This window comes from Pongo abelii, chromosome 2 (genome assembly GCF_028885655.2).
Source record: "Pongo abelii isolate AG06213 chromosome 2, NHGRI_mPonAbe1-v2.0_pri, whole genome shotgun sequence".
NCBI lineage: Eukaryota > Metazoa > Chordata > Mammalia > Primates > Hominidae > Pongo > Pongo abelii.
In genome coordinates, this window is record NC_085928.1 from 83224927 (window position 1) to 83252500 (window position 27574).

Consider the following 27574-nt stretch of genomic DNA (forward strand, 5'->3'; position numbering starts at 1 on the left):
TTGGCATGCCGTAAGGGAAGGGTTTATGGGTTGTTGTTTTTTTTTTTTTTTGACTGTTCACTTTGTGGGGTGATTAAACAAAAAACCTCAGCCGTTATTCTCTAACAGCTGTTGTGCCTTACCTCAATAAAGTGCCTTTTACCATAACACAGCATCATTAGACTCTATAAATCTCTTTCTATTTATTGTGTTTAAATGATAAATGCTTTCCAATAAAATGACATCATGGGTCTGGAGAGTGATGTTCATTTTCTGAGTTACTCTTAAATTTGGTTGATTTGAATTTTTTTATTAGGATGTTGTATAATATGAATCTCAGCCACAGGCTATTCCATGTCTAATGTGCCAGATTTCCCACCCAAAACCATCTTTGGACCCCCCATTTCTTTCACCTTGTAAGGTAGACATTCTTTTTTGATGTGCCGCTACTGCTGATACAGGTTCTCTGCCAAATTCCTTTGTTGGCACCCAGGCATTTTGCAAGTATTTGCGCTTGAGTGGAAAGGCCTGTGTCCCCTCCTCCCAAATGTGTCTTAGCTTTCCTTAACATTTATTCCACACCAAGGATGTGAGGGAAAGCATGTGGCAGGAGAAGAATGAGAACCACCCTTTTGGAAACTCTCATGGTATTGTCCATGGTACTTGGTTTTACTCTTTTACCTATAAAAAGTTGTTGTTGAATTGCACACCTTCACCACTTAAATTAGACAGAAGATTTTCTTTGATGGATATTGAAACCAACCAAAAGTGCAAAGGGAAGTCAAGGGCCTTCCCTGTGAAAGGAAAAGTGGCTTGGAAGAGTCCTATTCTTATAATAAATGACAGCTGGGAGTCTTATGCTCTTAAGCCAATACTGGAGCCAGATGAAGGGGGGACCTATGCTGGAGACTTAAGCGGATGTCATGTTCCTTTTCAAGATTTGCAAAGATTTTTTTTGCACGGTTATTCTGTTTTATTGCTATGTTCGCACCAGTGTTACCCCGTAGCCTGGCTCCATAGGTCTTTCCGAGGGAGCTACCTCTCTGCCGACTGGCTCACTGGGGCAATGCAAATGAGTGCGTTACATATGTACAGCATTCCTAAAGTTCTTTATTCCATAACCCTTTGTAATCAGTCAAGGCCTAAGTATATTATAAACTATATTCTCCTCATTAAAACAATAGTGGAAGCTCACAAAGGGAAATTGTTAATATGTGTTCCAGCTTGTCACTTCTGTCTGTGTGAATAAAGAAGATAACCGTTCCTTTGGGAAACTATTTCGGGAATTGAGCAACAGATACGCTAGCCAGAGAATTCTCTTAACTGTAATTTTCCTTTTTGTGTGTACTCTAAAATAACATCCTGTTGGGCTCCTCCGTGCCACTGCACAGACAGAGCACAATTGCCACAGCCCAGGTGGTGGTAATATGGGACAATCCCCCTGGGCACATGTCGCCAAGAGTTGTACAGCTTGTTCAGTGTCTTCGTCCATATGGCAATCTGTCCCATTCACAGGAAGGCATCGGGGCTGCGCCGGGCGGGTACTACGGTCAATGTAGTGTGAAGAGCAGGCCTCCACTCATGCAGCCCCTGTTGTGCAGTTTGTTTTATTGTAGATCTGAGTTATGACGCACACACACTCACATGTAGTCTCTCAACCAAGAAGAGACGTGAAAATAGCCTTGCTGGCTTCCTTTCCTCCCCCTTTATTTTTTGAAGCACATGGTTAACTCAGGAGGTACAATTCTAGTGCATGAAACACACTTGGTTCATAGAAAGTCAGTTAAAAACACACATCCACATGGACCTTTCTGGCTGGGTGGTTGTGTGTTAACATAAGGACTGCATGCTTGTACTAGGATTCTTCTAGAAATTAGTGGGTTTTGTTGTTCTTGCTCTCTCTTCCCCACCTCTTTTTTGGTTTTTTTTGTTTAGCATTTTCCATTGTGAAAACTATTTTGGTTGTCCAGTTTGGATTGTTGGCCTAATATTTGTGGTTTCTAAGTCTTAAAATGAAAGAAGGGAAAGAAAAAAGAAAATCATTGTCTGCCTCAGAAATCTGAGAGTAAAACATTGGCTGGAGGTGTGAGAAGTGCAAAGAATCAAGAAAACAGAGATTTCCCAGTGCACAGGGTGAAAAATAGGGATTTTTTAAAAAGACACTTTGGAAAATTCACCAGGAGGCAAAAAGCCTTCTCCATTTATATACCCAAGCCTTGTTCTGCTTTTGTGTAACTATTTGTGTTCTTGTTTGGTAAACAAACAGACCCCATAGCAACTGTAGCTGATGATATTTATACTACCTGTAAGACTTCCCTAAACAAATAGACAGACTTTTATGACCTTCAAATTTCATTCCTTTTATAGTCGTCAAGGAAATCAGTCTAATGGCAGGCTGATCTCTCTCTTTCTCTCCATTGCTTTTTTTTTTACAGTACTTTGAGATATGTCTTTGAAGGAACTTTTGTGTATTGTGTATTTTACATCTTGGCTGTGAATGTTGAGTGTTTGAAGATGTACTGTGGCAGAAGGAAAGAGAAACCTGAAGCGTTTGTGCAAATGATGTGATATTTGCTTTCAAAGGAGTCATTTTAGTAATCAGTGGAATTCCGGGTCATACATCCAAAAAGCGAACACTCCACCGAAATCATGACCGGAGACCCGAGAATCAGGCAGTTATCTATGTCTGTAACTCTACTTTCATGTCTGAAATATTGATAGAAACATTGTGGTACGTATGAGCCCCTATATTCAACTTACATTTTTCCATATGAGTCAGATTTATGACAAGAACAAGATGTCTCGTGTTAAAGATCAGTGTGAGAGAAAAATGGCAGTTTACTTTAATTAGAAAAAAATTGACACCAAGAGCTGGAATAATCCAGTGGCGTTTGAATAAATTAGAGGACTGTACAGACAGAAATAAAAAGAAACTCAACAAGGATAAATGGGAAGTTGTCCAAAGTGCAAGAAAAAATGTGTTCCTAAGTGGGACAGAAGTCACAGGACACTTCCAAGGTATATCCATTCAACCAAACTTACCAAGCTCTAACCACAAGCCAGGTGTGGTCCTAGTGTGGGAATGTAGCTATGAGCTCCACAGCCTGTCCTCAGGCAGCTGGCACTGCAGTAGAAGGGAAATAGGACAAACAAATCATTTACACAAGAACGGTTAAGTTCTGGAAACAGAAAAAGTAGGAAAGGGAGTAAGTATTATTTGTGGGGCTGAGGTTACTGTTGGGGTAAGTTGGTCTGGCAAAGCCTGTAGGTGACCCTGGAACAAACGTGAATAAGAAAGGGAAGACCCCCTCCAATCTAAGGGCACATCAGAAGCAAAGGCCCTGAGGCAGAGACAGACATAGAAGATATTTGGCTGTGTTATGGACCATACCGGTTTCATGTCAGGCCACTGTGCTGTTTGGTGGTGTTTAGCCTCCTATCGGAACCCAAGATGATTATCACAAAGTAGGTGTTTAATAAAATCTGCTGAATTAAAGGTAGAGAAGGGTTTAACCCAGTTAACCCAGTTTAACTTCAAAGACTGGACTGAAGAATGCAGGCTGCTCTACTTAAGTTACTTGAGCTTGGTGTGCCTCAGTTTCCCACCCCTGAATCGGGTATGCTACCAGCCCTTACCTCGTCTTAGATCAAATTGTAAGGATTAAATGAGTTAATATATGTTTTAGTTGCTGAGCACATAGTAGGTCCTCAATAAATATTAACTTATTGTTAATTATATTATTAAAGCTATTTATTCATTCATACCACATGTATTGAACATTTATTATATAATAACTCTGTAGATTCTGAGAATTAAAAGATGACCACAGTGTAGTTCTTCCCCTTCAGGAGCTCATGGCTAATCAGAAAAAGAAACATAGAAACAGACACTTGAAAGTCAGTATATTCTTAATAACTATGGTGATAGAAGTTTATACAAAACGTGACACAGGGCATGACTTGTTAAAAATGGGCCAGGTGTGGTGGCTGATGCCTACAATCCCAACACTTTGGGAGGCCGAGGCGGGTGGATCACTTGAGGCCAGGAGTTTAAGACCAGCCTGGGCAATATAGTGAGACCCTGTCTCTACAAAAAATATAAAAATTAGCTGAGCATGATGGTGCATGCCTATAATCCCAGCTACTCAGGAGACTGAGGCACGAGAATCACTTGAACCTGGGAGGTAGAGGTTGCAGTGAGCCGAGATCACACCACTGCACTCCAGCCTGGGTGACAGAGCAAGACTCTGTCTCAAAAAAATAAAAAATAAAAACGAGCACTAGTGGAACATCATAGTGTGTGTATGTTCCCCCTACATCTGCCTCACATGAGATTTTCTAACACAATGAATGCTGTAAAGGAAAGGTTTTAACTCTCTTGTCCATTGCCACGTCCCCATCACCCAGCACAAGCCAGCCTGGCATATAGCAGGCACTAAATTGTATTGCAGAGACTACATGAAATGTTCAGAAGAAAGTGAACTAATGAGATGTCAAAAGTCAAGAACCCATTAAGAGTACTTCTATACTTGCCACTCTTTCGCCACAGGTGCTGTAAGACAGGGGTCCCCAAACCCCAGTTCACAGACTGGTACTGGTCTATGGTCTGTTAGGAATTAGGGCACACGGCAGGAGGTGAGGCACGTGAGTGAGTGAAGTTCCATCTGTATTTACAGCTGCTCCCCGTCGCTCACATTACCACCTGAGCTTTGCCTCCTATCAGATCAGCAAGGCATTAGATTCTCACAGGAGCGTGAATTCTATTGTGAACCGCACATGCAAGGAATCTAGGTTGTGTGCTCCTTATGAGAATCTAATGCCTGATGATCTGTCACTGTCTCCCATTACCCTCACATGGGACTGTCTATAGGAAAATAAGCTCAGGGCTCCCAACTGATTCTACATTATGGTGAGTTGTAAAATTATTTCATTATATGTTACAATGTAATAATAATAGAAATAAAGCATGATAAATATTATGTTCTTGAATCATCCCAAAACCATCCGCTGCCCCCCAGTTCCTGGAAAAATTGTCTTCCGTGAAACCAGTCCCTGGTGCCAAAAAGGTTGGGGAGCACTGCTGTAAGAGAACCTGGTTAGCTGTTGTCAATACCTGTAGCTGCTCCAAACCATGAGAAAATTTAAGTTTCTGCTACAGGTACATCTCAATCTTTAGCTTGCCTCAGAATGCCCCTGGGGGAATGGCTAAAGTACCCGACTACTGGGCCCCACCCTTAGTGTTTCTGATTCAGTAAATTGGGGGGGGGGGCCCATATTTGCATCTTTTACAAGTTCCAGACTCGTACTCTGAGAACCACTGCCCTACAACATCCCCACCTGGTATCCTTATGGTGTGGCATTCTACTAAAGTTCAAAGTGACGGATAAGTGATCTGGATTACCATTACTTAGGAAAATCCAGGTTTCAGTGCCAAGACTCAACATTTCAGAGAGAAAAATTCTCAAGACTGTGGCCCAATATAAGCTATTTTTTGGAGCAAAATTTAAAAAAAAAATTTCAATTTTTGGCCTTAATTTCATTCGTAAGGGCTCTGGTTTTGTCTTCCTAGATTTTTGTGTGTGTGCTTCGGTTCTCTGCTCTCACTCTATTCCTTTCATCACCTGAGCTCCTCCTGATACGTTAAGGCCCAGATCGAATGTTACAGTACTTTATGTTCCAGCCATCTGTTCAGTTATCACTGTCTTCCCCAACTAGAGAATTGGGCAGAACTCTTTCCGAGTGTGAGAACTTACTTATAGTTGCAGTCAATGCCAGTGACCACCAAACTTGATTTTTTACCCATCAGTATAAAAATGTTGAATATGTACCCCTACTAAGTATGTTTATTAATTATATACATGTTTCTAATATATATTACTTATGTTATAAAAATTAGTGGCTAAGAGGGTGAGAAATGTATATATACATTTTCAAGTTCTAATATTAAGATGTGTATACGGAAATCTTAATATTATGACTCATATATGTAATATCAAATCTTAAATATATGACGTAGGTCATATGCATCCCAGTTTTGGAGACTGATCGAAGAATCCAACATGATTATCACAAAGTAGGTGTTTAATGAAATCTGCTGAATTAAATGTAGAGAAGAATTTAACCCAGTGAATGTTAATGAGGCATCTTGGGCTATAGAGAAATAAATGTAATTACATAAAGTAGGGAATAATTCTAAGGAAACACATAAGCAAGTGCCTGACAGTTTTGAGGCATTTTGTATCTTTGGCTAACTTGTCCCTTCGTCTCCTGCTTTCTGGTCTGGCCCTTGTGTATGGTTCTTCTACTTTTGAAGTATGATGTAACTCTTAGAAATCTTTTGCTGACTTCCATAGAGTACTGGGGAGGGGAAGAAAATAAGAATTAATATTGGAACTTTGTTTATGGTCGTTGGTTTTTTTGGGTGTCATTGGTTCCTCTAACGTATGGACAAGGTTCCACATAGACCTTGTGACTCACCAGTGCAAACACACTTGCATTGACATAATGAGAATGCCTGCCTAATGGTGTTAATAGCTTTTGGATTAGTGATCCCTATGTCTGTATTGACACAGTTGCTCACACCACTTTTTGGAAAGCATACTGTTTTCTTAACAAGATCCCAGTGTTAATACTGCCAGTGGTAAACTTTTAGTTACCAACTCAGAATAGCCCTTACTGGTGTCAGAAACAAAAGATGGACCTCTGCCTCTTCTTGTTCTTTTCCTTTATTTATTCCTTCACTCATCACCTTGCAAATACAGGCATTTTGTGCTTGTCATCACCTGCTCTGTTTGCGATTGCACTGTGATCCAAGCACACCAACCAGCCTCAGGTACTACAGCTCTGATTCTCTGCTCCATTCTCCTGCTATGCCACATAAATACTCCTGGCATCTGGGAATCAAGATGGCACATTTTGCCCAGTGTGGCTGGAAAGGGGGGAGATAGGGGAGATTGGTGACATGGTTAGTGATGAAAATAACTGCCAGACTTACTGCCTTTCGTGGCACCTAGCCTCAGGTTCTTACCATTGGTAAAGCAGCCAGTTGCTAGTCACATAGATAGCTTACAAATGAGATGCCCTTAAATCTGGAGGAAGAAGCTCTAGTCCTAAAAGCATCAGACACACTACACTGTGCTGTTGGGGCCTTTGTGGGTCTTTGACCCCTAAGTCCAGAACGACCGTGAGGCTCTGCCATCCCCTGTGAAAATTCAAATTAAAGTACGTCTTCAGAGACTTGCTACTTTGTCAGTGTCAACCTGCGAAGTTAACCCAGCAACAGACTGGATCCTCAAGGACTACTTTATGAGCTTTTGCTTTTCCACTTGAGTCTTTTGAATATGCGTCCCATTGTTGTGAGGTTTGCCCTATCTGCTTATGTGATTATTTGTATTTTCTTTAAATCAAGTCATTTCTTAAATAAAATGAGCTTCATTCTAAGAAATGATACCTGTGAAATCAGAAGTTGGAGACAGTAGATATATTTTGGTCCATTACAAAGTAAGATACATCTGCAAACCTTCAAAGTATGCTTTCTTGCTCCATTTGACATTGTGGGACCCCATTGAGTGTGTTCATATCACGAGTTGGGATGTTTTCATAGGTTTTTCTCGTTTTTCCGAGGGAAGGGACCTTGACTGAATATGGTACTGTGCCAAGTGCATGGAAACCCTGCCTTCCTGGTATACCCTAATTTCTTAGAAAAATTCAAGACTGTCACTTAACCTTCCTAAAAAGTTGATTTGTGACTCTGCTTTTCCTCACATACATCCTCAGGGATGTGAACCAGGCTTAGAAGATACTTAAAGCAGACCTAGAGTTTGGGGACTGTGAAGTTTTCAGACTCATTGATTCAGTAGTTTACTCTGGGATATTCTTGATCAGTGTAGTATCTGGTAAACATTAATCACTGACCATATCACCCAACAGATCTGTGCTGATGTAAAATTGGTGTTTGTTAAACAGAAACAGAAAGTGACCTTTTCCCTGTGCTAACTTCCTTCAGCCTTACCTGTTTTGTTATTTTTAAAATACAAAAAAGAAATACAGCCTTGCATTAATTTTTAAATAACTTTGAGCAGCAAGCATTTCTGTGAGTTTGCAACTATTACTTGGTGAGGTTGCCCAGTGCCACCCCCTTAACATATTTATCTATGTCCATCCCTCTTGTTATAAAGAGGGCATCCTTGTGACTATTTCTTTAAGCATAGACATTTTTAGGTCAGATACAGATCAGGGAACACCCAAGATCCTTGGTACTCAAGTTATGGTCCATGGCCCAGCAGCTCTGGGGGCTTCCTCCACATGCATAGTCATGCGCCACCCCACCACCCAGAACCACCGAATCGGATTTATATCTGTAATAAAGTTCAAGAAGCACTACTCTAGGAATAGCAATGGGAAAGGAAGGTTGTATGCCCTTTTCCCCAGACACAGTTCTTACAGTCTCTTAGGGCCCAGTCAACATTCTTTGAGTCATTCTCCTGCCATTCTCCATTTTTGGCTTGTCTACATATACTTATTACTACTATCTACTTAATATTGTTCATGAATTGGCTCGTTTAAATAGGTTGTGTAAAAAGTAACTACTGAGAAATCATGTTTCTGATGTACTCATAAAAACTTTAACCAACGCAGATGAATATAAGTCCAGAACTATGGAAGTAAGGGTATACCATGCAAACCCACCCAGCACACCACTAGTGGGCCATGCCCTGAGGACCACTATAGAAAAATAACTCTCTTATTTCTCCCAGCATAATTTGCAAATCAAGAAAGAAGGGAGGAACAAAAACCAACTCTGGACATAAATGGTTAATAGCTTGTATTTCAGATGTAAAGTTAGTTAAGGTAGTCCTCACATCTCAGAGCACAATATTGAGAGCAGATAATAACAATAATCTCCATCATTGTTTAAAAGCACAAATCTGGCACTTAATAGACTAATTCACAGTCACTCCAATTGCAAGTTTTACTCATGAATATCATATCACAAGGGAATGTGAAATCCTCTAATTAAACATGATTTGAAAAGCAGCAGAAAATTGAGATGATGAGCGTTCTGGGGAAGGAGAGTCAAGGATTCCCTGCGTGAGAGAGAAAGAGAGAAGCATGTGTGTTTGTTACAGTTTGTAGAGAACTCCATCCTTATTCACTCTAGGGTAGGCCCTTTAATAGGCTTTAATAAAACACCCTTCTCTTTGTGGGAGGATTACAGGACCCATTGTCCACTTACTTTTGGAAAACTGATTAATAAACATGTAGGGTGGTGTTTTTCTGCAGTGAGTGAGAAGTGAAAATTAAGGCAGTGTGCTAGAAATGCAGTGTCTAAGTTGTCTCCCAACTCTTCGGTGTGAAATAAGAAGCCCATCTGCTTTCTCAAAGTGTTTTCAGTGACAGTTGAAGGAGAAAGGTCATTTTTACAAAGCTGCCAGGGAAACGCATGCGGCGCTTGCATCGTCGTTTCTCCTGTTCCCACGTCTCATCTGCTCATCTTTGGGCAGGTATAAGACCTTTTCCCCTTGATGCTACAGTATGGAACGTGGAGAAACTTTACCTGTCGTTCTATTTTCTGCAAGAGACTGTGATTGGACTTCCAGCTGATTTCGAGGGGATATACAACAGTATGAAAAACGCCAGAAGAATAAACTGTAAAGTGGAAAATGGTGCTAAGTATTTAAGGAATCATCTCTTTGAGATTGTGAATCTACCTTGCTCTTCTTAGAAAAGGTCGTTGCGATCAAGTTTCAAGGCCAGCTCGTCTAGTTTGGTATCATTTTGTGTGACTGAGCATGTTTCATTCGAGTTAATGATCAAATATTTCACAAATATTTGATAGCAATTAGTTTTTGTAAATTTAGTAATTTCAAATCAGAAGTCTGATTATATTTTCAGGTAGGACCTCATCACTAGAATATTCTCAGATCAAATTCATATTCCCATCTTCAAACCTAAGAAGTACATGATACGGTTTGGTACAGTCTCATTGAAAGTAAGCTATGATAACAAAGTCACAGGCAGGGAAATGTAATAAGAACTAAAAAGTGAAGAGAGAAAAGAGAAAGTAGGATCATTTTGGATAAGCTGTCGTTGAAGAATCAGCAAATAAATGTAAAAGCTTTAAAATAGTAGTGGCTTCCATTGATGCCTGCCATTGTAGCATAAGTGTAGCTTAAGACACTCTTTATTAGTAGATAGAGCTAAAATTGTGTATGAAGAGAACAGCTTTCTAGAAACCCAAGGTGTCTGATTTAATGTAATGTTTTGGCTGGGAATAAGCAGTCTCTTACCGTGCAGACAAAAATCACAGGCTGGGATGGACCTGAAAAAGGAGGATTCTGTGGCTTACAGTGTTGTTAGGTTGACATAAAGATGTGCACGTGGACATGAGACCAAATAATTTGGAAGGATAACAGACAAAGAGACATGGAAGTCTTTTGTTAACAAAACGGCCTTACTGATGAGTATGCTCGGTGCCTGTCTCAGGGTCGGAGTTCCATAAATGTTGGCTAGATGAATGAAAGTCCTAAATGGTGGGAATGAAGAGGGTGGCCAGTGGGGGAAGGGAGGGAGGCAGAACAGCTTTTAAGTCAAAGGAGGTGGGAAAGGGGATGTATAGTGCTTTTTGGTTTGTGTATTTGCAATGGGTCAGGGATGAGTGAGAGGGGAATAGCAACCAGCCCCCTGCTCCACAGCCGTGATGAAGACACCGATACTCCTTGCTGAGGGGCTTCATTCACTCCTTTAACGGATATCCATTCAGCACCTACTCCTTATTCATCTTGTCAGTACCAGGATGTGCCATTGGTGCCTATTCCCTATGCCATCTGCATATCCTTGGTGGAAGTTTGGTGGAGGTTTTACCACTGGGAGGAGCTCTTGTGTGATTCTCTTCAGTTTTCACATGAGGGAATTGGAGGGCAGAGCAGTGAAAGGACTTGCAGGATTCCTGGTTACAAGCAGAGCTATCATGACAAATGAGGCCTCCCGACACTGTGCTCCCAACCATTCCTATAGAGAAATAGCGCTGGCCCTCAGTAAAAGGAACAGTTACACTCCATTTACATGTTAAGCAGAGAAAGCCACATAGCACATTCTGCAAAGGTTTTTCAGTACACAAAGGATCAACAGGATCTGGGAAACAAAGTTGCCCTTAGGCACTTATTCTTCAAAAAGTTCAGCCGCTATGGTTTTATTTTTATTAAAAACCTATCTCTCCCCCTACCCGTCAAACCTCAAAAGTTATTTTATAGCTTAATGTAATTTCAAAAGTTGTTATATAATTTTAACTATAAATTCTTTTGAAAACATGAGCAGTATGTTGGGGAAAAAGAAATCTAAGAAAAGTGAAATTTAAAAAATGCCAACACTTACATTTACGTTCATTTTGACAAAAGTATCAAACCATTCATTGGGGATAGAGTAGTGTTTTTATCAAATGGTGCTGGGACAACATTTAAAAAAATGAACTTGGACCCCTGACTCATATCATATGCAAAAATTAACTTAAAACAGACCATAGGCTTAAATGTGAAAGCTAAAGCTATAAAGTTCTTGGAAGCAAAGCTAGAAGTAACTCTTTGTTACCTTGCGTTTAGGCAATGGTTTCTGAGATGTAACACCAAAAACAGAAGGAGCCAAAGAAAAAATAGATAAATTGGACCTCATCAGAATTCAAAATGTTTGTGCTCTAAAGCACAGTGTAAAGAAAGTAAAAAGACAACCCACAAAACAGGAGTAAATATTTGCAAAAAAAACAGCCCAATTAAAAAATAGGCAAAGGCTCGTAATAGACATTTTGCTATAGAAGATACACACATAGCAGTAAGCACATGAAAGTATGTGCAGCCTCATTAATCATTAGGGAAATTCAATCAAAAGCACAATAAGGTACCATTTCCTAGCTGCGAGGATGGCTGAAATAAAGATATGTAACAAGTATTGGCAAGGACATGGAGAAATTAGAACCCTCACACAGTGCTGGTGAGAATATAAAGTGCTTTGGAAAGTGGTCTCAAAGTTCCTCCAAATGTCAACCGTAGAGTTACCATAGGACCCAGCAATTCAACTTTTAGGTAGATGTCCCGTAAAATTGAAAACAGATACTTAGAGTACATGTACGTACATGTTCATACCAGCACTACTCACAATAGCCAAAATGTGGAAGTAGCCCAAATGTTCATCAACAGATGAATGGATAAATGTGCTATGTATGTACAATGGAATACTATTCAGCTACAAAAAGGAATAAAGTACTAGTAAATGCTACAGTGTAAACGAATGAAACTCCAAGGATTATGGGAAGTGAAAGAAGCCAGGCATAAAAGAACATATACTGTATGATTCCCTTGATGTGAAATGTCCAAAATAGACACACCTCTAGAGAGAAAGATTAGAGATTGGCAAGGGCTGGGAGTTGGGAGGAAATGGGGAATGACTGCTAATGGGTACAGGATTTCTTTTGAGGGATGATAAAAATGTTCCAAAATTAGTTGGTGATGATGGTTATACAACTCCGTGAATATTGAATTATGCACTTTAAATGAGTGAATTGTATGATGTGTAAACTATAACTCACTAAAACTTGAAAAATGTATTTCCACAATTTTGAGTGAGTGGAGAACAACCAACATAGTCTTCTATAATTTAATTTATCAAATAACATGCCAGTGAAATAAAATACAGTTTATAATTTAGGCAGGATTTCCTTTTTTTGGTGTTTGTGGGGAGGCATAAACCGTAATGGGCACAGATGTGTGTAGCCTTTTGCTGCAGATGAATTGGAAATTTGGAGAGGAGGAAAACAAAGGCAAATTTGGAAAGGGGCAGATTTGGAAAAGGGAAGAAAAATCAAGGGGATACATAAAAGACAGCTGAGAACTTGGGTCAGTGCACGGGAAAAGCTTGGAATCTGCCTTCAGGTGAAGGGAAAACTGGCATTTCAGTTGGCAGGAAATGGCTTGGCAGGTAGCAAGGTCACTCTTCGCTTCATCTCCTTCAGAAATTCTTCCCTCTTAGTTACCACAGGGGAAATTAGCTTACAGGACTAACAGTATAAGGATCACTAAAGACTGCAGACAGCAGAGTTGAGAAGTTGTCCTTATTTAGCAGGTGGATTTAATAATTCCAGTTTGAAGCTTTGGTTAAGTAGCGACCTTGGGAATGTAACCATGAAATGTCATAAGGAACCATAACCATTATATAAAATTGTCTCAAAAACTAAGGTCAGTGTTGAAGTGAAGACCTTGGGTGGTATACTTTGATGCAGAAAAAAATAAATAGAACAAAATATCCTACTTAACTGTCATTGAAAATGACACCCTTATATCCTACTGAATATATACTGGATTTGGTATCATTTAATGTCAGAAATTATTACATATTTATATGTAATTATACTTTTCATGCAAGTTGGTTCTTTCTAATCTGAAATGCTATCACTATTTTTGTGTTAAAATTATATTTAATTTTTACATATCAAGGATTATCAAGAGAAATTTAAATTAACTGGCTTTTCTCAAATGCATACTATCTGTGTTTTATATATTCAGAATAAAATTAAATAATAGAAAGTGTCATAACGATAGTTTCTCATGTAGCTTTGCATAATTCTGGTCTTTACCTACAAGACTTTTTTTAAAATGGCAAACACCAGTTGAGTGTATAGCCACACAGAAATGAAATAGAACAATATATTTACTGTCTGTTCATTCATAAATCCACCTAACATTTATCAAGCCCATGTTTTTTTTGTTTTGTTTTGTTTTGTTTTTTGGGACACCATGTCTCGCTCTGTCATCTGTTGCCCAGGCTGGAGTGCAGTGGTGCAGTTGGGCTCACTGCAACCTTTGCCTCCCAGATTCAAGCAATTCTCCTGCCTCAGACTCCTGAGTAGCTGGGATTACAGGTGCCCACCACCACGCCTGACTGATTTTGGTATTTTTTAGTAGAGACAGGGTTTCACCATGTTGGCCAGGCAGGTCTCAAACTCCTCACCTTAAATGATCCACACACTGCGGCCTCCCAAAGTGCTGGAATTACAGGCTTGAGCCACCGCCCCCGAACTCAAACCCATGTTCTGTTGGAGGTACTGAGTATAGGGAGCTGAAAAAAAGTGATCCCTGCCCCAGGAATATTCAACCTGAGAGTTTGTGGTAAAATACACCTTATTAAACAATTGACCCTAAAGTTTTAGAAATCTAATTTTGACAAACATGTTTAAATCTTTTAAAAACAAAATGTATCTATTTTCATCACCGACCCTGGCAGCTTTTCAGAAATGATACTTTACACATTGGTGAGTTTACCCTTGAATAATTTATCTAAATGATTAAGCTCACTGCTTTATTTTACCATCAGATGCCCAAATCATCCTTTTCCCACCATGTTTCATCCTGTAAATGTAGCTCTAAATTAATTCAAGATGAAAACATTATTTTCCTCATTTTTATTTCCCTTCTTGTCTTTTTTGGCACGACCCAAAAGGCAGTAAGAATATAAATGCTTGTTCCACTTTTTTGAGAAAACAGAAAAGCTCCCATTCAGAGGTGCAGCTGGTGTTGTCCAATGATGCTTCATACAGAACGACTGCAAAGCTAGAAGCGAGACCCAGCCACACATGCAGCGGGTGTGTGGTATTCATTGTACCACTGTTAGAGCACACAGCAGACTGGAAATCAAGTCCTGCATGGCACTTGATTCTTTTTCTACTACATACATATATGCCAACACACATATGTGTGCAAGAAAATTAACAATTGCACAGCAACAGTTCCTACAATGTGCAAAATTAAAACTTCAAAAGATATAAAAAGTATGGTGAAAACTGAGTTTCCCTGCTACTCCTGGCTCCCTGTGCCCCTCCCCAGAGGCAACAGTTGTTCCAGTTTCTTAGGTATCTTTCCAAAAAGATGCTATCAAGGCACCTCTGCCAGCTTGTTCTCTCTCCTTCCAAAGCCAAACACTTTATTTCAGACAATTGTGTATTTGAAAGTATCCAGTTATATATTAAATATGAAAAGCAAATGACAACAGTGTGTACAGTATGTTTCCATTTTTAAAAATAATTGTTAGAAATGCAGTATAAACCCGAATGGTAAATGATGCCTAGGTTGGGGTGTAGGGGTGCACTTCCTTCGGGAACCACTGCAGTTTAATATGTGAACTTGTGAAAACAAGAGCATGTAATCTTTTCATAATAAAGACTTTTTTTAACTAAGAGACAAATTCACAAGCGGTCTTCTGAATGTGTAATTGTACCGGTGTGTGACGAGTATGAGTTTCTTTAGACTTCAGGTATAACTGGTTGCCTTCTAAGGCCCTAGTGAGTCGTTATCTGTCCTTCGAAGTAGTGATAACAAGTTGAACTAAAAGTAAATTCTTAGATGTGAATAGTTTTATTCAGATCTTGGATCCTTCACAAGTCAGTTAACTAAAAACAGGAAGGGGAACAGCAAACATCGTGTTAAATTCTCCACATTTCGAGTCCAAAACCCTGCTAGTGAATGCATATTATTTTGTCTTGTATTATTATTTTCAGAACACCCCCAGCTTAACCCAGGAAGCACAGCTGTTTAACCATTTACAGTTCTTAACTAGTAATATTAATTTTTCATCCTAACTAGTTCAGGTTCCTGGTTTCCAAATTGAAAAAAATCACACAAAATATGTATACTGTCTTAAGAATGTACTCGGCATGTAGCATTTTTCAAGATCAACTTGATAGAATATTCACAGTGTTAAAATTTTGGTACTCATTAATTGAGTGATTCTATTTCTCTGAATATATCTTCTGGTAGCAGTCAGTTGTGATAATATTGGGATGTTTAAGCTGGTAAATTTTATTTCTAACATTATCTACAAATATAACAAACATGAAGAGAAACTCAATGTCCAAAATAGAGGAATGGTTAAATTTTGGCATATAACTAGAGTTAAGATGATACGTGATGGACTATTACCCAGTAAATAAGGTTCTTGAAGATGAGTTGAGAACATGAGAAAGTATTTACAAAATTATGTTAAATGTAAAAGAGTGATATAAATATTCGTGCCTTATCAAGTGCGTATGTATTTGAAGGTAGGTTTTTTTTTTCTTTTCAGGATTTTCAAGTTTTCTACAACAACAATATATTACTCTTTTAAAGTTCTAAGAATAGTTAAATCTTAATAAAATTGCCAAAGGAAATGATTATTAAAGTTGGAATATTTTTCTTTTCTTTTTAAGCTGTGGATTAAAAGTTTTCTTTTTAAATGATTTTCTTCCCTCTTAGAATATCTGAGAATTCTACTACTGTTGAAGTATTCTTTCATTTGTAATACTGTTAGTAAATTTTTAAAATTCTGTTTTTGCATAGCTATTTTATTCATTCACAGATCTGAAGATGAACACAAATAGGTAGTAATTCTTTCCTGAAGTCCAATGCAGTTTTACCCTGTTAACTGCTTAGAGAATATCCTTTTATTGTTTGGCTTCATAAATCTCACTATAGCTACTTGAGTTCCCTTGTTTTATTCCTTTCTTGTATGAGGGGCACCTTTCTGTATTTTTACAAGTTATTTTTCTACCTTTTTTTCTTTTTCTTTTCTTTCTTTTTTTTTTTAATTCTAAGACCTATTTTCTGTGGTAGGGCAAAATAGCTTGTCATTATCTTTAAATTATATTAGATTTCCAGCAAAATTATTCAAAAGTCATAGGGAGATGTAATGATCTTTGATCAGGTGTAGTTCTGTGTGTCTTTGTGTTTACTTTTTATGCTCCTTGGTTTGTGTTCATAATACACTTACTGTGGGTTGTGTTATAAGTCAGGGACAAGTGGCATTTGTGTACATATGCTCTATGAATGTAAATTGATAAAATACATGAATATACATCCTGATGGCAATATGAAATGAAATACAGGCCTCTTGTGTGTATGCATGCGTGTGTGTGTGTGTGTGTGTGTTCTTGTAATCATCATTCATTGTGCTTGAAGTTCGAAGTCAGGCAGAGACAGTCGAGTAACTTGCAAAATAGCCCTTCCCGGGAAGGGAATGCACTTGAGTACGAAACAGAACTCTCAATGTTAGTTTTACATTTCTATCTGATGGAATTTAAGGTTATGGAAACAACTGTAAAAATAATTTGTCTGAAAGAAGTCTGGATGCAGAAATATAATAGAGAAAATATTTGAGAATATGGTTCATCGGCGAGTGCAACAGATACTCTTCCCCGAGCACCACATGGTGCGGATCAAAGCATCCCATGACTTGGATCTGTGTGGCCAAATCATTACGTATTGATTGGAACCCCACTGGAGGATTAACCCCTTCGTGTTCATGCCAAATTTTCTCTCACTCTTGGTGTTAGGAATTTTAGGAATATAATCTTCTTGCCATTATTAGCTTTTTTTAAAAAAAACTAATCATCTGCTTGGATACATTTGTCTTCCTAAATTATTTTGGTATTATTCTAAGTTATTTAATTGTACTCTTCTTTGCTGGATAAAATTAACTTGGGAAAAAATATGTGATTATATGAAAGCAGTTTCTGGGGGAAGGGAAGAGGAGAAAATGGATAATATTCCTTGTAGATGTAGCAAGAGAATCTCAAAATCAAGTACAGATTTTATAATTTTCATTATGTAGATTAAATAAGTTCTAGCTTTTTAAAGACTCCTTCGCAGTCTGAGTAAAGAGCTTTGCATCTAACAAAAGCCTGTCAAACACTTTTTCATACATAGATGTACATTTCTAACATTTGACTAAATACATTTAGGTACAATTTAACTCTTGCTTTTAGGAAACAATGCAGAATTAATTAGTCAATTACATGGGATGGGGGAAATCACAGATTTGTCTTGTCCACATTTGGCCATGTGGGCTCCTCCTGCCTTTTTTATCCTCGTGTGGTGGAATGGTTCTTGGCAGCAAATTCATTCTCTGGTCTTCTGTGTGTTTTCTTTCAGTTTGTCCCATGAGGAGCACCCCCATAGCCATCCTCTCTATGGACATGGTGTATGCAAGTGGCCAGGCTGTGAAGCAGTGTGCGAAGATTTCCAATCATTTCTAAAGTAAGAATGATTTTGTTTTGTTTTCTTCTTTTACATAGCCAACACGTCCCACCGTTCGTGCTTTGCTCATAAAATGCCTTTTTGATGGAGAGTTTCACCTCACCCCTTTGAGAGTGGACTCTAAATCACAAGGTCTAGCGCACTGCCATAGGAATAGTTACAAAATCTATTGAAGGTTGTACTACAATGGGAAAAAGACTTACATTCAAAGGCGTAAGTCTTAGTAAGAGCCCATATTTACCCATTTTTCAGAGTGACAAGGATTAAAAAAAAAAAGATTCCAGTATTAAACTTGCAGTTTTTTAGCGTTTACTTTTATTCATGTCCTTACATATTAAATCAATGACATATACACTATATTTTTGTTGTTGTTGTTGTTGGAGGTGTTCATCTTTTTTTTTTTTAAATTATACTTTAAGTTCAAGGGTACATGTGTACAACGTGCAGGTTTGTTACATATGTATACATGTGCCATGTTGGTGTGCTGCACCCATTAATTCCTCATTTACATTAGGTATATCTCCTAATGCTGTCCTTCCCCCCTCCCCCCACCCCACGACAGGCCCCGATATGTGATGTTCCCCACCCTGTGTCCAAGTGTTCTCATTGTTCAATTCCCACCTATGTGTGAGAACATGGCGGTGTGTGGTTTTCTGTCCTTGCGATAGTTTGCTCAGAATTATGGTTTCGAGCTTCATCTGTGTCCCTACAGAGGACATGAACTCATCCTTTTTTATGGCTGCATAGTATTCCATGGTGTATATGTGCCACATTTTCGTAATCCAGTCTATCATTGGTGGACATTTGGGTTGGTTCCAAGTATTACTATTGTGAATAGTGCCACAATAAACATACGTGTGCATGTGTCTTTATAGCAGCATGACTTATAAACCTTTGGGTATGTACCCAGTAATGGGATGGCTGGGTCAAATGGTATTTCTAGTTCTAGATCCTTGAGGAATCGCCACACTTTCTTCCACAATAGTTGAACTAGTTTACACTCCCACCAGCACTGTAAAAGTGTTCCTATTTCTCCACATCCTCTCCAGCACCTGTTGTTTCCTGACTTTTTAATGATCGCCATTCTAACTGGTGTGAGATGGTATCTCATTGCGGTTTTGATTTGCGTTTCTCTGATGGCCAGTGATGATGAGCATTTTTTCATGTGTCTGTTGGCTGCATAAATGTCTTCTTTTGAGAAGTGTCTGTTCATATCTTTTGCCTGCTTTTTGATGGGGTTGTTTGATTTTTTTCTTGTAAATTTAAGTTCTTTGTAGATATTAGCCCTTTGTCAGATGAGTAGATTGCAAAAATTTTCTCCCATTCTGTAGGTTGCCTGATCACTCTGATGGTAGTTTCTTTTGCTGTGCAGAAGCTTTTTAATTAGATTCCATTTGTCAATTTTGGCTTTTGTTGCCATTGCTTTTGGTGTTTTAGTCATGAAGTCCTTGCCCATGCCTATGCCCTGAATGGTATTGCCTAGGTTTTCTTTTTCTAGGGATTTTATGGTTTTTAGGTCTAACATGTAAGTCTTTAATCCATCTTGAATTAATTTTTGTATAAGGTGTAGGGAAGGGATCCACTTTCAGCTTTCTACATATGGCTAGCCAGTTTCCCAGCACCATTTATTAAATACGGAATCCTTTCCCCATTTCTTGTTTTTGTCAGGTTTGTCAAAGATCAGGTGGTTGTAGATGTGTGGTATTATTTCTGAGGGCTCTGTTCTGTACCATTGGTCTATATCTCTGTTTTAGTACCAGTACCATGCTGTTTTGGTTACTGTAGCCTTGTGGTGTAGTTTGAAGTCAGGTAGCTTGATGCCTCCAGCTACGTCCTTTTTGCTTAGGATTATCTTGGCAATGTGGGCTCTTTTTTGGTTCCATATGAACTTTAAAGTAGTTTTTTCCAATTCTGTGGAGAATGTCATTGGTAGCTTGATGGGGATGGCATTGAATCTATAAATTACCTTGGGCAGTGTGGCCATTTTCACGATACTGATTGTTCCTATCCATGAGCATGGAATGTTCTTCCATTTGTTTGTATCCTCTTTTATTTCGTTGAGCAGTGGTTTGTAGTTCTCCTTGAAGAGGTCCTTCACTTCCCTTGCAAGTTGGATTCCTGGGTATTTTATTCTCTTTGAAGCAATTGCATATGCACTTTATTTTTATAAAATTGGTGACAATTACTGGCCAATTGCAGCTTGGTGATTGGACCCATTCTTTGTTATACGATTGACTTTATAAATGTAGAAAGCAGATGCTGAGGAAAGCTACCAATTTGATTCTTAACTTTCTATATTGGTATTGACTTTTGTTCAGGTTCTTGTCCTTATAGGGAAAGTGGAGTAGCAATTTCTACTGTTAAAGTATGACTAAGACCTGGGTTGGCCCATTTGAAGCTATAACACCTATAAAGCATCTCTATAAGGAAATAATATTAGTCTCATAGCTGAAGTGAAGTGCTTCTATGCTATTCCTTACTTGTGTTACCTTGTCAGTTAAAAATAAAGTTTAGACCAAACTGCTCTGCATTTTTGTATCATATAAATATATTCATAATATCATTGAATCATTAACCTATGAATTGAATATAATGTTACGTGATATTATAGACATGTAATCAAACATATGCACATGTATACCTATAACATATGCACATGTATAACTATAACATATGCCCATGTGTACATCTGGGTGCCTGATGGTTTACAAATTGGGTGTTGGGGACCATCTCCTAGCTTTTCTCTGTCATTCAAGCCCCAGGGAAACAGAGGTGAGCTGATTTATGTGCAGGTCTCCAGTTTTGCATGGTCTTTATATTGTTAGAACAGTCTCTGTGTCTATCTTTATGGACCTGATACAAATATTGTAATAAAGCCATCCTTAGAGATATATCTAGTGTTACCTGCAAGTAGTTTTGGTGAATATAAATTTTTGGTTAATGAATGGAAGCCTGTGAATCTATTTCATAGCTTTCTTGCCTCAGTATTATACTCTGAGAGCATTATGTAGTCATTGAAAACTTAAGTACTTAAAAATATTTAAAAAGGGATGTCCAAAATTGCTTCTAAATATGAACAATCAAGATCAGCAATGCTTTATTTTAAATTAAGCAACAACTCTTTACAATTATTATTATTCAGATTCGTGATATTGGGTTTTGTTTTGTTTAGAAATCACTCACTATAGAATCTTAGTTTTGTTCTTTCCTGATCATTTGCCTAATCATATTTATATAATGAGAGAAAAAGAACTTGGCAGAGCCACTTTTAAATTCTGATTTTTTTCTTCTACACCAGTGCTAGGTTTGATAAATATCTTGGTACCGATTTCTTCCATCTATAGAATGGCCGATAAACATCTGTAAATATGATTTATTGTTATAAAGTCTCTAGAACTATAAAATTGCTATCCATAAGCTCAGGGACATATATCAGTTTTAGAGTCAGAAAGGGAAATGACAGTTTCTAGACCCATTTTAAACATTTTGTTAATGGCTAACGTATGCCTACCCTAAAAAAATCCTCAAATCATAGGTTCATTTGTTATGTGAGCTGACAATTAGGTTATATTTATTAGAAGATTATCCCAAAAAGGAGAGAGAATAGTTTTCATATTAAAGAAAATAAAGATAATTAGAATTGGGGCCTAGACTCAATTCCTATAAAAGAGCCCATTTCTCTTCTAAAGATATTAGAAGTCTGGCACTTGTGTAGGAAACCACCTATCAATTATTTATTGTGGTTTTGCACATGACACGACATGTTCTCAGTTCCTGTTTGCTCAGTGGAATTGGAATGCCCACTATCAACCTGCAACTGTTGCTTGGTTATTTCCTGGTACTTATTTATTGACTTATATTTGTAAGACGACTTTTGTTTGTAAGTTACAGAAACCCAACTTAAATTGGCTGAAGCAAAAAAAATAAATAAATAAATGAGGGATGATAATTGGCCCCTATTGCTAGGAAGTCCAGTGGTACAGCTGGCTTCAAGCATGGCTAGATCCTGATATTTAACGAAGGCTGTTGGAGTATTGATTGTCCATTAGCTCTGTTTTTCTGTGTTGTCTTCATTTGGGGGCTCTTTCCAAGTGGAACTGAAGAGGAGAGGTTTATTAATCCCACAGAGTACGTCTTTCCCTGTAGCCCCAGAAAAAGCCATAGGCAGACTGTCATTGGCCCAGATTGAGTCATGTGTTCTAGCTTTGAGCCAATCACCATGACGTGCCCAGGCTTGCATTACATGCCGCCTCCAGAACAGAGGGAGATGTTCACCCCACGTGAACCACATGGGGGCTAGGGATGAGAGAGTTGGTTCAAGAATGTAAAAATGAATATTGTAAAGTAGCAAAGGAGAGCAAATGCTGAGTAAGAAGAAACTCCCCTAGATGCTTTCCTGAGTTACGCATTGACTGGTCATATGTAACAAATTCAGGATTTCAGTTTTCCTCTACAACATGATTTTGACTCTTGGAAATTCAGAGTTGTCTTCAGGTATCAGGATCTTGCCTAGTGCAGTGGAAAATAAGTTAGTCTTCTTGTAGATTCACATCTCCCACTTCTCTGTTCAGTCTAAAGGGAAATCAAATCGGCTTTGATGAAACCAACTTTGTTTTCCATTGAACCGAACTGAAAGAAGCTAGCAAACTTCTGTGGTTCAAATAAAAACCACCTGGCTTCTTTGAATGATGTCACTGGGGGGGGGGGGGTCATTGTCATCAGAGAGTGATGCATCAAATACTTTGCTCAGATTGCTGGATTTGTAGATCCTGAAAGCATCTTCATTTGCTTCAGTGGACCAAAAATTCTCTAGTCTACGCTTCCCTTCAGTTGTCTCTCTCTTTTTAGAAGGGATTTCTTATGGTTTAGGCAAATTGATAGCAGTGTTGCTCGAATTCTCCTTGGTATTCTTACTTAATAAAGGTAGCATTGCTTTGATCTTGATTTAAGTGTTACTTCATAGATTTTTTTTTCACCTATTTTCTATTCCCTTGATTTTACACTCCCTTAATAATAGTTTATAATTAAATAGTACTGAACCTTAAAACAGGCATAGTCCCAAAATGCTTCACATATATTAACTCATTTAATCCTCACAAACAGTTTATGCTAGTATTGTAGTAGTATTCCCAGCATACAGTTAAGGAAACTAATGCCCAGAGAGGTTAAATGATTTACCCAAGGTCACACAGCTAATAAGAGATGGAGTCAAGGTCCAAACCCAGGCAGTCTGGCTTCAGAAGACTTATTCTTAACTGCTGCATTATACAGCCTGGTTAGAGGCAGCACTTTTTATTGACAGTTTGCTTTCTGCTTGGCAATGGACATAAAGAAAGTTTTGGAGAAAGGCTGACTGGGTAGTGAGGACACTATTAATATGTTCTTTGAACTAGCCACATGTCATCTGAGCCTCAGTATCAGCACATGTGATTTGGGATGTTAACCACTTTTTACGGTTGTTAGAATTAAAAGGTACACCAGGCAAGACACAGGTGGCTTACCCCTGTAATCCCAATGCATTGGGAGGCTAAGGTGGAAGGATTTCTTGAGGCCAAGAGTTTGAGACCAGCCAGGTCAACATAGCAAGACCCTATCTCTGCCAAAAAAAAAAAAAAAAAATTCAGCTGGGTGTTGTGGCATGAGACCATAGTCTTAGCTAATTGGGAAGCTAAGGTGGGAGGCTCACTTGAGCCCAGAAGTTTGAGGCCGCAGTGAGCTATGATCATGCCACTGTACTGTAGCCTGGGTAGCAAAGCAAAACCTTGTCTCTAAAAATTAAATAAATGAATGAGTAAATAAAAAGTACATCATATAAACTGCCTAGCCCATACTAGGCACTCTTTAAAAGCATTAAAACTTCTTAACCTACTTAGATATATGTATTTTTCAAGGATGGGTAATTTTAAATATCCAAAAATTTCCAACCTTCTATCTAGGAAAAGGAGTTGTGACTATGCAAAGCTTTGATATATCAGAAGAAATTGTTCTGTAATAGAATGTTTTAATCAGAAACCTCTGGTAAAAAGTCCCACACAGAGAGGGGGAGGGCATGGCAGATTTTTTCCATAAAGGGGCAGACAGGAAATATTTTCAGCATTGCAGGCTGTACAGTCTCTGTCACTGCAACTCGACTCAGCTCTGCCATTGGGGTACAAAAGCAACCGTTGACCATGCGTAAGGAACAAGGAACGAGTATGGCTGTGTCCCTTGGACCACAGTTTGCTGTACCATTTTTGGTGTCACCAACATATTTTTAGCTGAGGAATGCTTTTGTGGCCCCGGACATAGCTATCCAGGGTTACGTTAGCTTGGATTCACAGAACCCTCAAGTTAGTCATATTTGAGGGGAGATATCCACGTGTGTCATGCCCCCCACCTCCATGATTTCATTGACCAACCATGGTTTCTGTACTTCCTTGATCTTGGGTTCTTCCACCCAGTTTTTAGGGTTCAGACTGAGGGAGAGGAAGTGACTTTGCCAGGTAACAGCTTTCTGGTCTTCTGCAGCTCCAGATTAATAAGCTGTAACTGTTACAGAGGCCAAGCTTGGTTCTTCAGGATAAAAATCCCATCTGTCAATACTGTGCCACTGTTAACAGAGAGAGGGGTTCATAAAAAAGAGAGGTGGGGGGGACTCACAGGTCTGAAACTGAAGCATATTTTTTTTTCCCTCCTGAGGAAGAAATATCATAACTGTTGGTAAATCAAAACCAGAGATTTGACACTTTTCTGTGATCATTCTGCAGCGTTTGTTCCCAAGGTGAGGTATACCACAGGGCCCTTGATTTCAAAGATAAATACTGTACAAATAACCATCCTGTTGTCTTTCCCTCACTGCCAACAGAGGGACGCTTTATCAGAATCAGCAGATACCCAGTCTATTGTACGCATTTATTTCCCTGTTTCTTCTGAAAACAACTTGCAGTAGTGTTGATTTTTTTTTAATCTATCAACCATGAGTTATCATGTGACTGTTGCATTTGTTAGCGCTAACTGATAGCAGCAGGTGCTCCTGCTAACTCTAATGAAATCGTCCAGCCCTGCATTGCTTGGCATCCTCCAATAACAGATAAACAAAAACAAGTCCCGTATCATCCAGAGAGGTGAAGCTCATCGGCGTTCTTCCGTCTTCTCCCCACTTGAGTCCTTTCTTTTTTCTTCTTTTCAAACCAGGTGAAAGACACAATCTTTACTAGTAAAAACGTGGATTTGTAATTCTTCCCTTTCCTCCCCCTCCCTTTTTTTAGTGCTCATATAATGCATTGGCAAAATGAGGAGTAGATTTGAAGGTTAAATCCTGACCACATTTCCCTGTTTTTAACTTAGAATGTAAAATCAGATGGAGGCCCATAGTTTCACAAACACCAGGTACTCTTATGTGCTTGGGGGAAAATGTTTCCATTTCCCCTAGTTTTTCTTTTAGGTGACCACTTGTATAACATCTACTAAAAGTGTCATTTGTATCCTTGCTTAGTATCCTATTTGAAAAGTTTTTTTTTCTTTTGGTGATTTCTCAGGGAGAAAAACTTCATGCAAAACAAAACAAAAATTCCCTTGCTTGTTAGTAAGATGTATGTAATTTATGAAAGCCAAAATAAACTGTGTATGTGCTGTAATGGAAGACAGAGAAATGTTGAAGAAAATGCCCAGAGATGGAACTTTGACCCTTTCCAAAAGGTCAAGGGCTGTAGACAGTAGAGGACATTTCATTGGTAATTTGCTTTTTAAAATTTTTTTCTGTGAATTTTACTTTTCAAAACTGTGAAGAGTTTTATGTGAAAGAAACTACTAAGTGTGCTCTGTAATGTTTTCACAAGTGTTTTTATCATGGTAACATCTTGTTTACTTTAGTTCCCTGCCTAAAACTACTTGGAACATGTTAAGAAAACATTTCAAGAAAGCCTCGACAAAGAGGCTTTTGTTTAACAGCCACCATGAGGCAGCATGGATCACAAAGGTGTTAACTTTCAGCCCCTTAAGCACTTCCACATGAAATTCCAGCAACTATGTTTGTGGTTTTGGAAAAACAAAGTGTATGTTAAAGAAACCAGGTATATGCTAATACATGTCGAAGGAGGCCGGATATCATAAATTGTTTCAAACCCATTTGTGGCTCTCTGCTTGCACGCCTGAATGTTCTGCAGTGAAATTACCTCTAGTTAGTGCAGGAGACTTCAGCCATGTAGAGGGAATAGCTGTCTATAATTGTGGATGTATGCAAATCAAATTCCAGCCTCACAATTTAAATCTCAAGAAGATGAGGATGAAAATTTTCCCCATCAGATCTGAGGTGACAAGTCTTTGAGTATTGCAAAATGAGCTGTATATTTTTATGAATTTGACTTTTCTACTTATCATGCATTTTTTATTGGTTTTAGAAAAATAAAAATAGGGTGTTACCAAAAAAAATTTTTTTAATGTCTTTTTTAACCTTTCTGACATTGCTTAGGAGTTCAAGACCTTTCTTAGTACTCGAAGAGGTCAAAGTGGCCTAAATACCACAGTGCCCTCTAGTGATATATAGACTATTAGATAGAAAAATTTAGACAAGTTTGCCAAAGATAACAGGCCCAGTGCCACCACTTTGCTCAAAAGGAAGCAAATAACATTTGAACGCATTTTTTTTTTCAACAAACAGATTTTAGTTAGAAATGCAAATTAAATTTAAATTTTTCTTGTAGGCTTTGAAAACATTGGAAAATTTTCTGAATGTCTACTTATGCAATTAATTCTACATATAACTGCATATGTGCATGCGGTACATCTTTATCACTGTAGATGCATTGTTGAGTGTTGTTATATTTTAAGAGCCACTGGTTAGCTTAGGTATTTCATGTGATCATTTCCGGCATGTAATTAGAAGGCATTACTTAAAAGACAGGGATCATCTTTGCTCCATACTTTTATTGACACTGTCTACCATATTATGGCCATGTCTAAATGGTAAAATTTATTATTAGCAATAGTGTCACAAAAGTCTGAGGCAGCGATTTTCCTTTCAATAAAAGTAGTTAAAAACCTTTTAGAAAATCCATAATTTTGATTGCTGGTACTTCATAAATGTATAACTGGTACCTTTTAGCTGTCTCTTTAGGGAAAAATGAGTTTTATCACCTGCGGTACCTGGGTTAATGAAATTGTGTGTTGGAGTTTAGCCAGGATGAAAGATGAGATCATTCCAAGACACTAATATTGGCAACAGGTCTCATAAAAAGCTCTGACTCTTGAGTGAAGTATCATTAGATTTTTTAAATTATTATTATTTTATTTAAATTGAGAGATTAAGTTAGTTGTCATTTTCCAAGTTTCTGTACTAGTGAGATTCTCATTTGGCATTAACGTTCAAAACCCAGTGACCTAAAAACCTGTACGGAGCCAAGAGCAACAGAGAAATGTCCATCAGTGCCTAGTACAAGAATTTCCTTGCTTCAAATTTCAACTCCAGTTCCTGTTCAGCCCTTTACAAATCACGACTCTCAGCTCAAATTTGAAATAATGCTGCCTTTTTCCCCCGTGTTCCTCCTGTGTTTGATTGTTTGTGGATA

At 38.3% G+C, this 27574-nt stretch overlaps 1 protein-coding gene across 43 annotated transcripts in view; it reads left to right on the plus strand.

The window, feature by feature from the left end:
- The window catches only part of FOXP1 (forkhead box P1), a 628059-nt gene that overhangs the window by 551172 nt on the left and 49313 nt on the right, over positions 1 to 27574 (plus strand). For 36 of the 43 annotated variants that reach the window (XM_063721982.1, XM_063721987.1, XM_054550593.2 and 33 more), the window contains one exon: positions 17925 to 18029. The exons of the other annotated variants lie outside the window; for them this stretch is intronic. In XM_063721982.1, coding sequence (XP_063578052.1) covers positions 17925 to 18029 — 105 coding nt within the window. The remainder of the gene's footprint in view (positions 1 to 17924; positions 18030 to 27574) is intronic. 43 annotated transcript variants of the gene reach the window in all.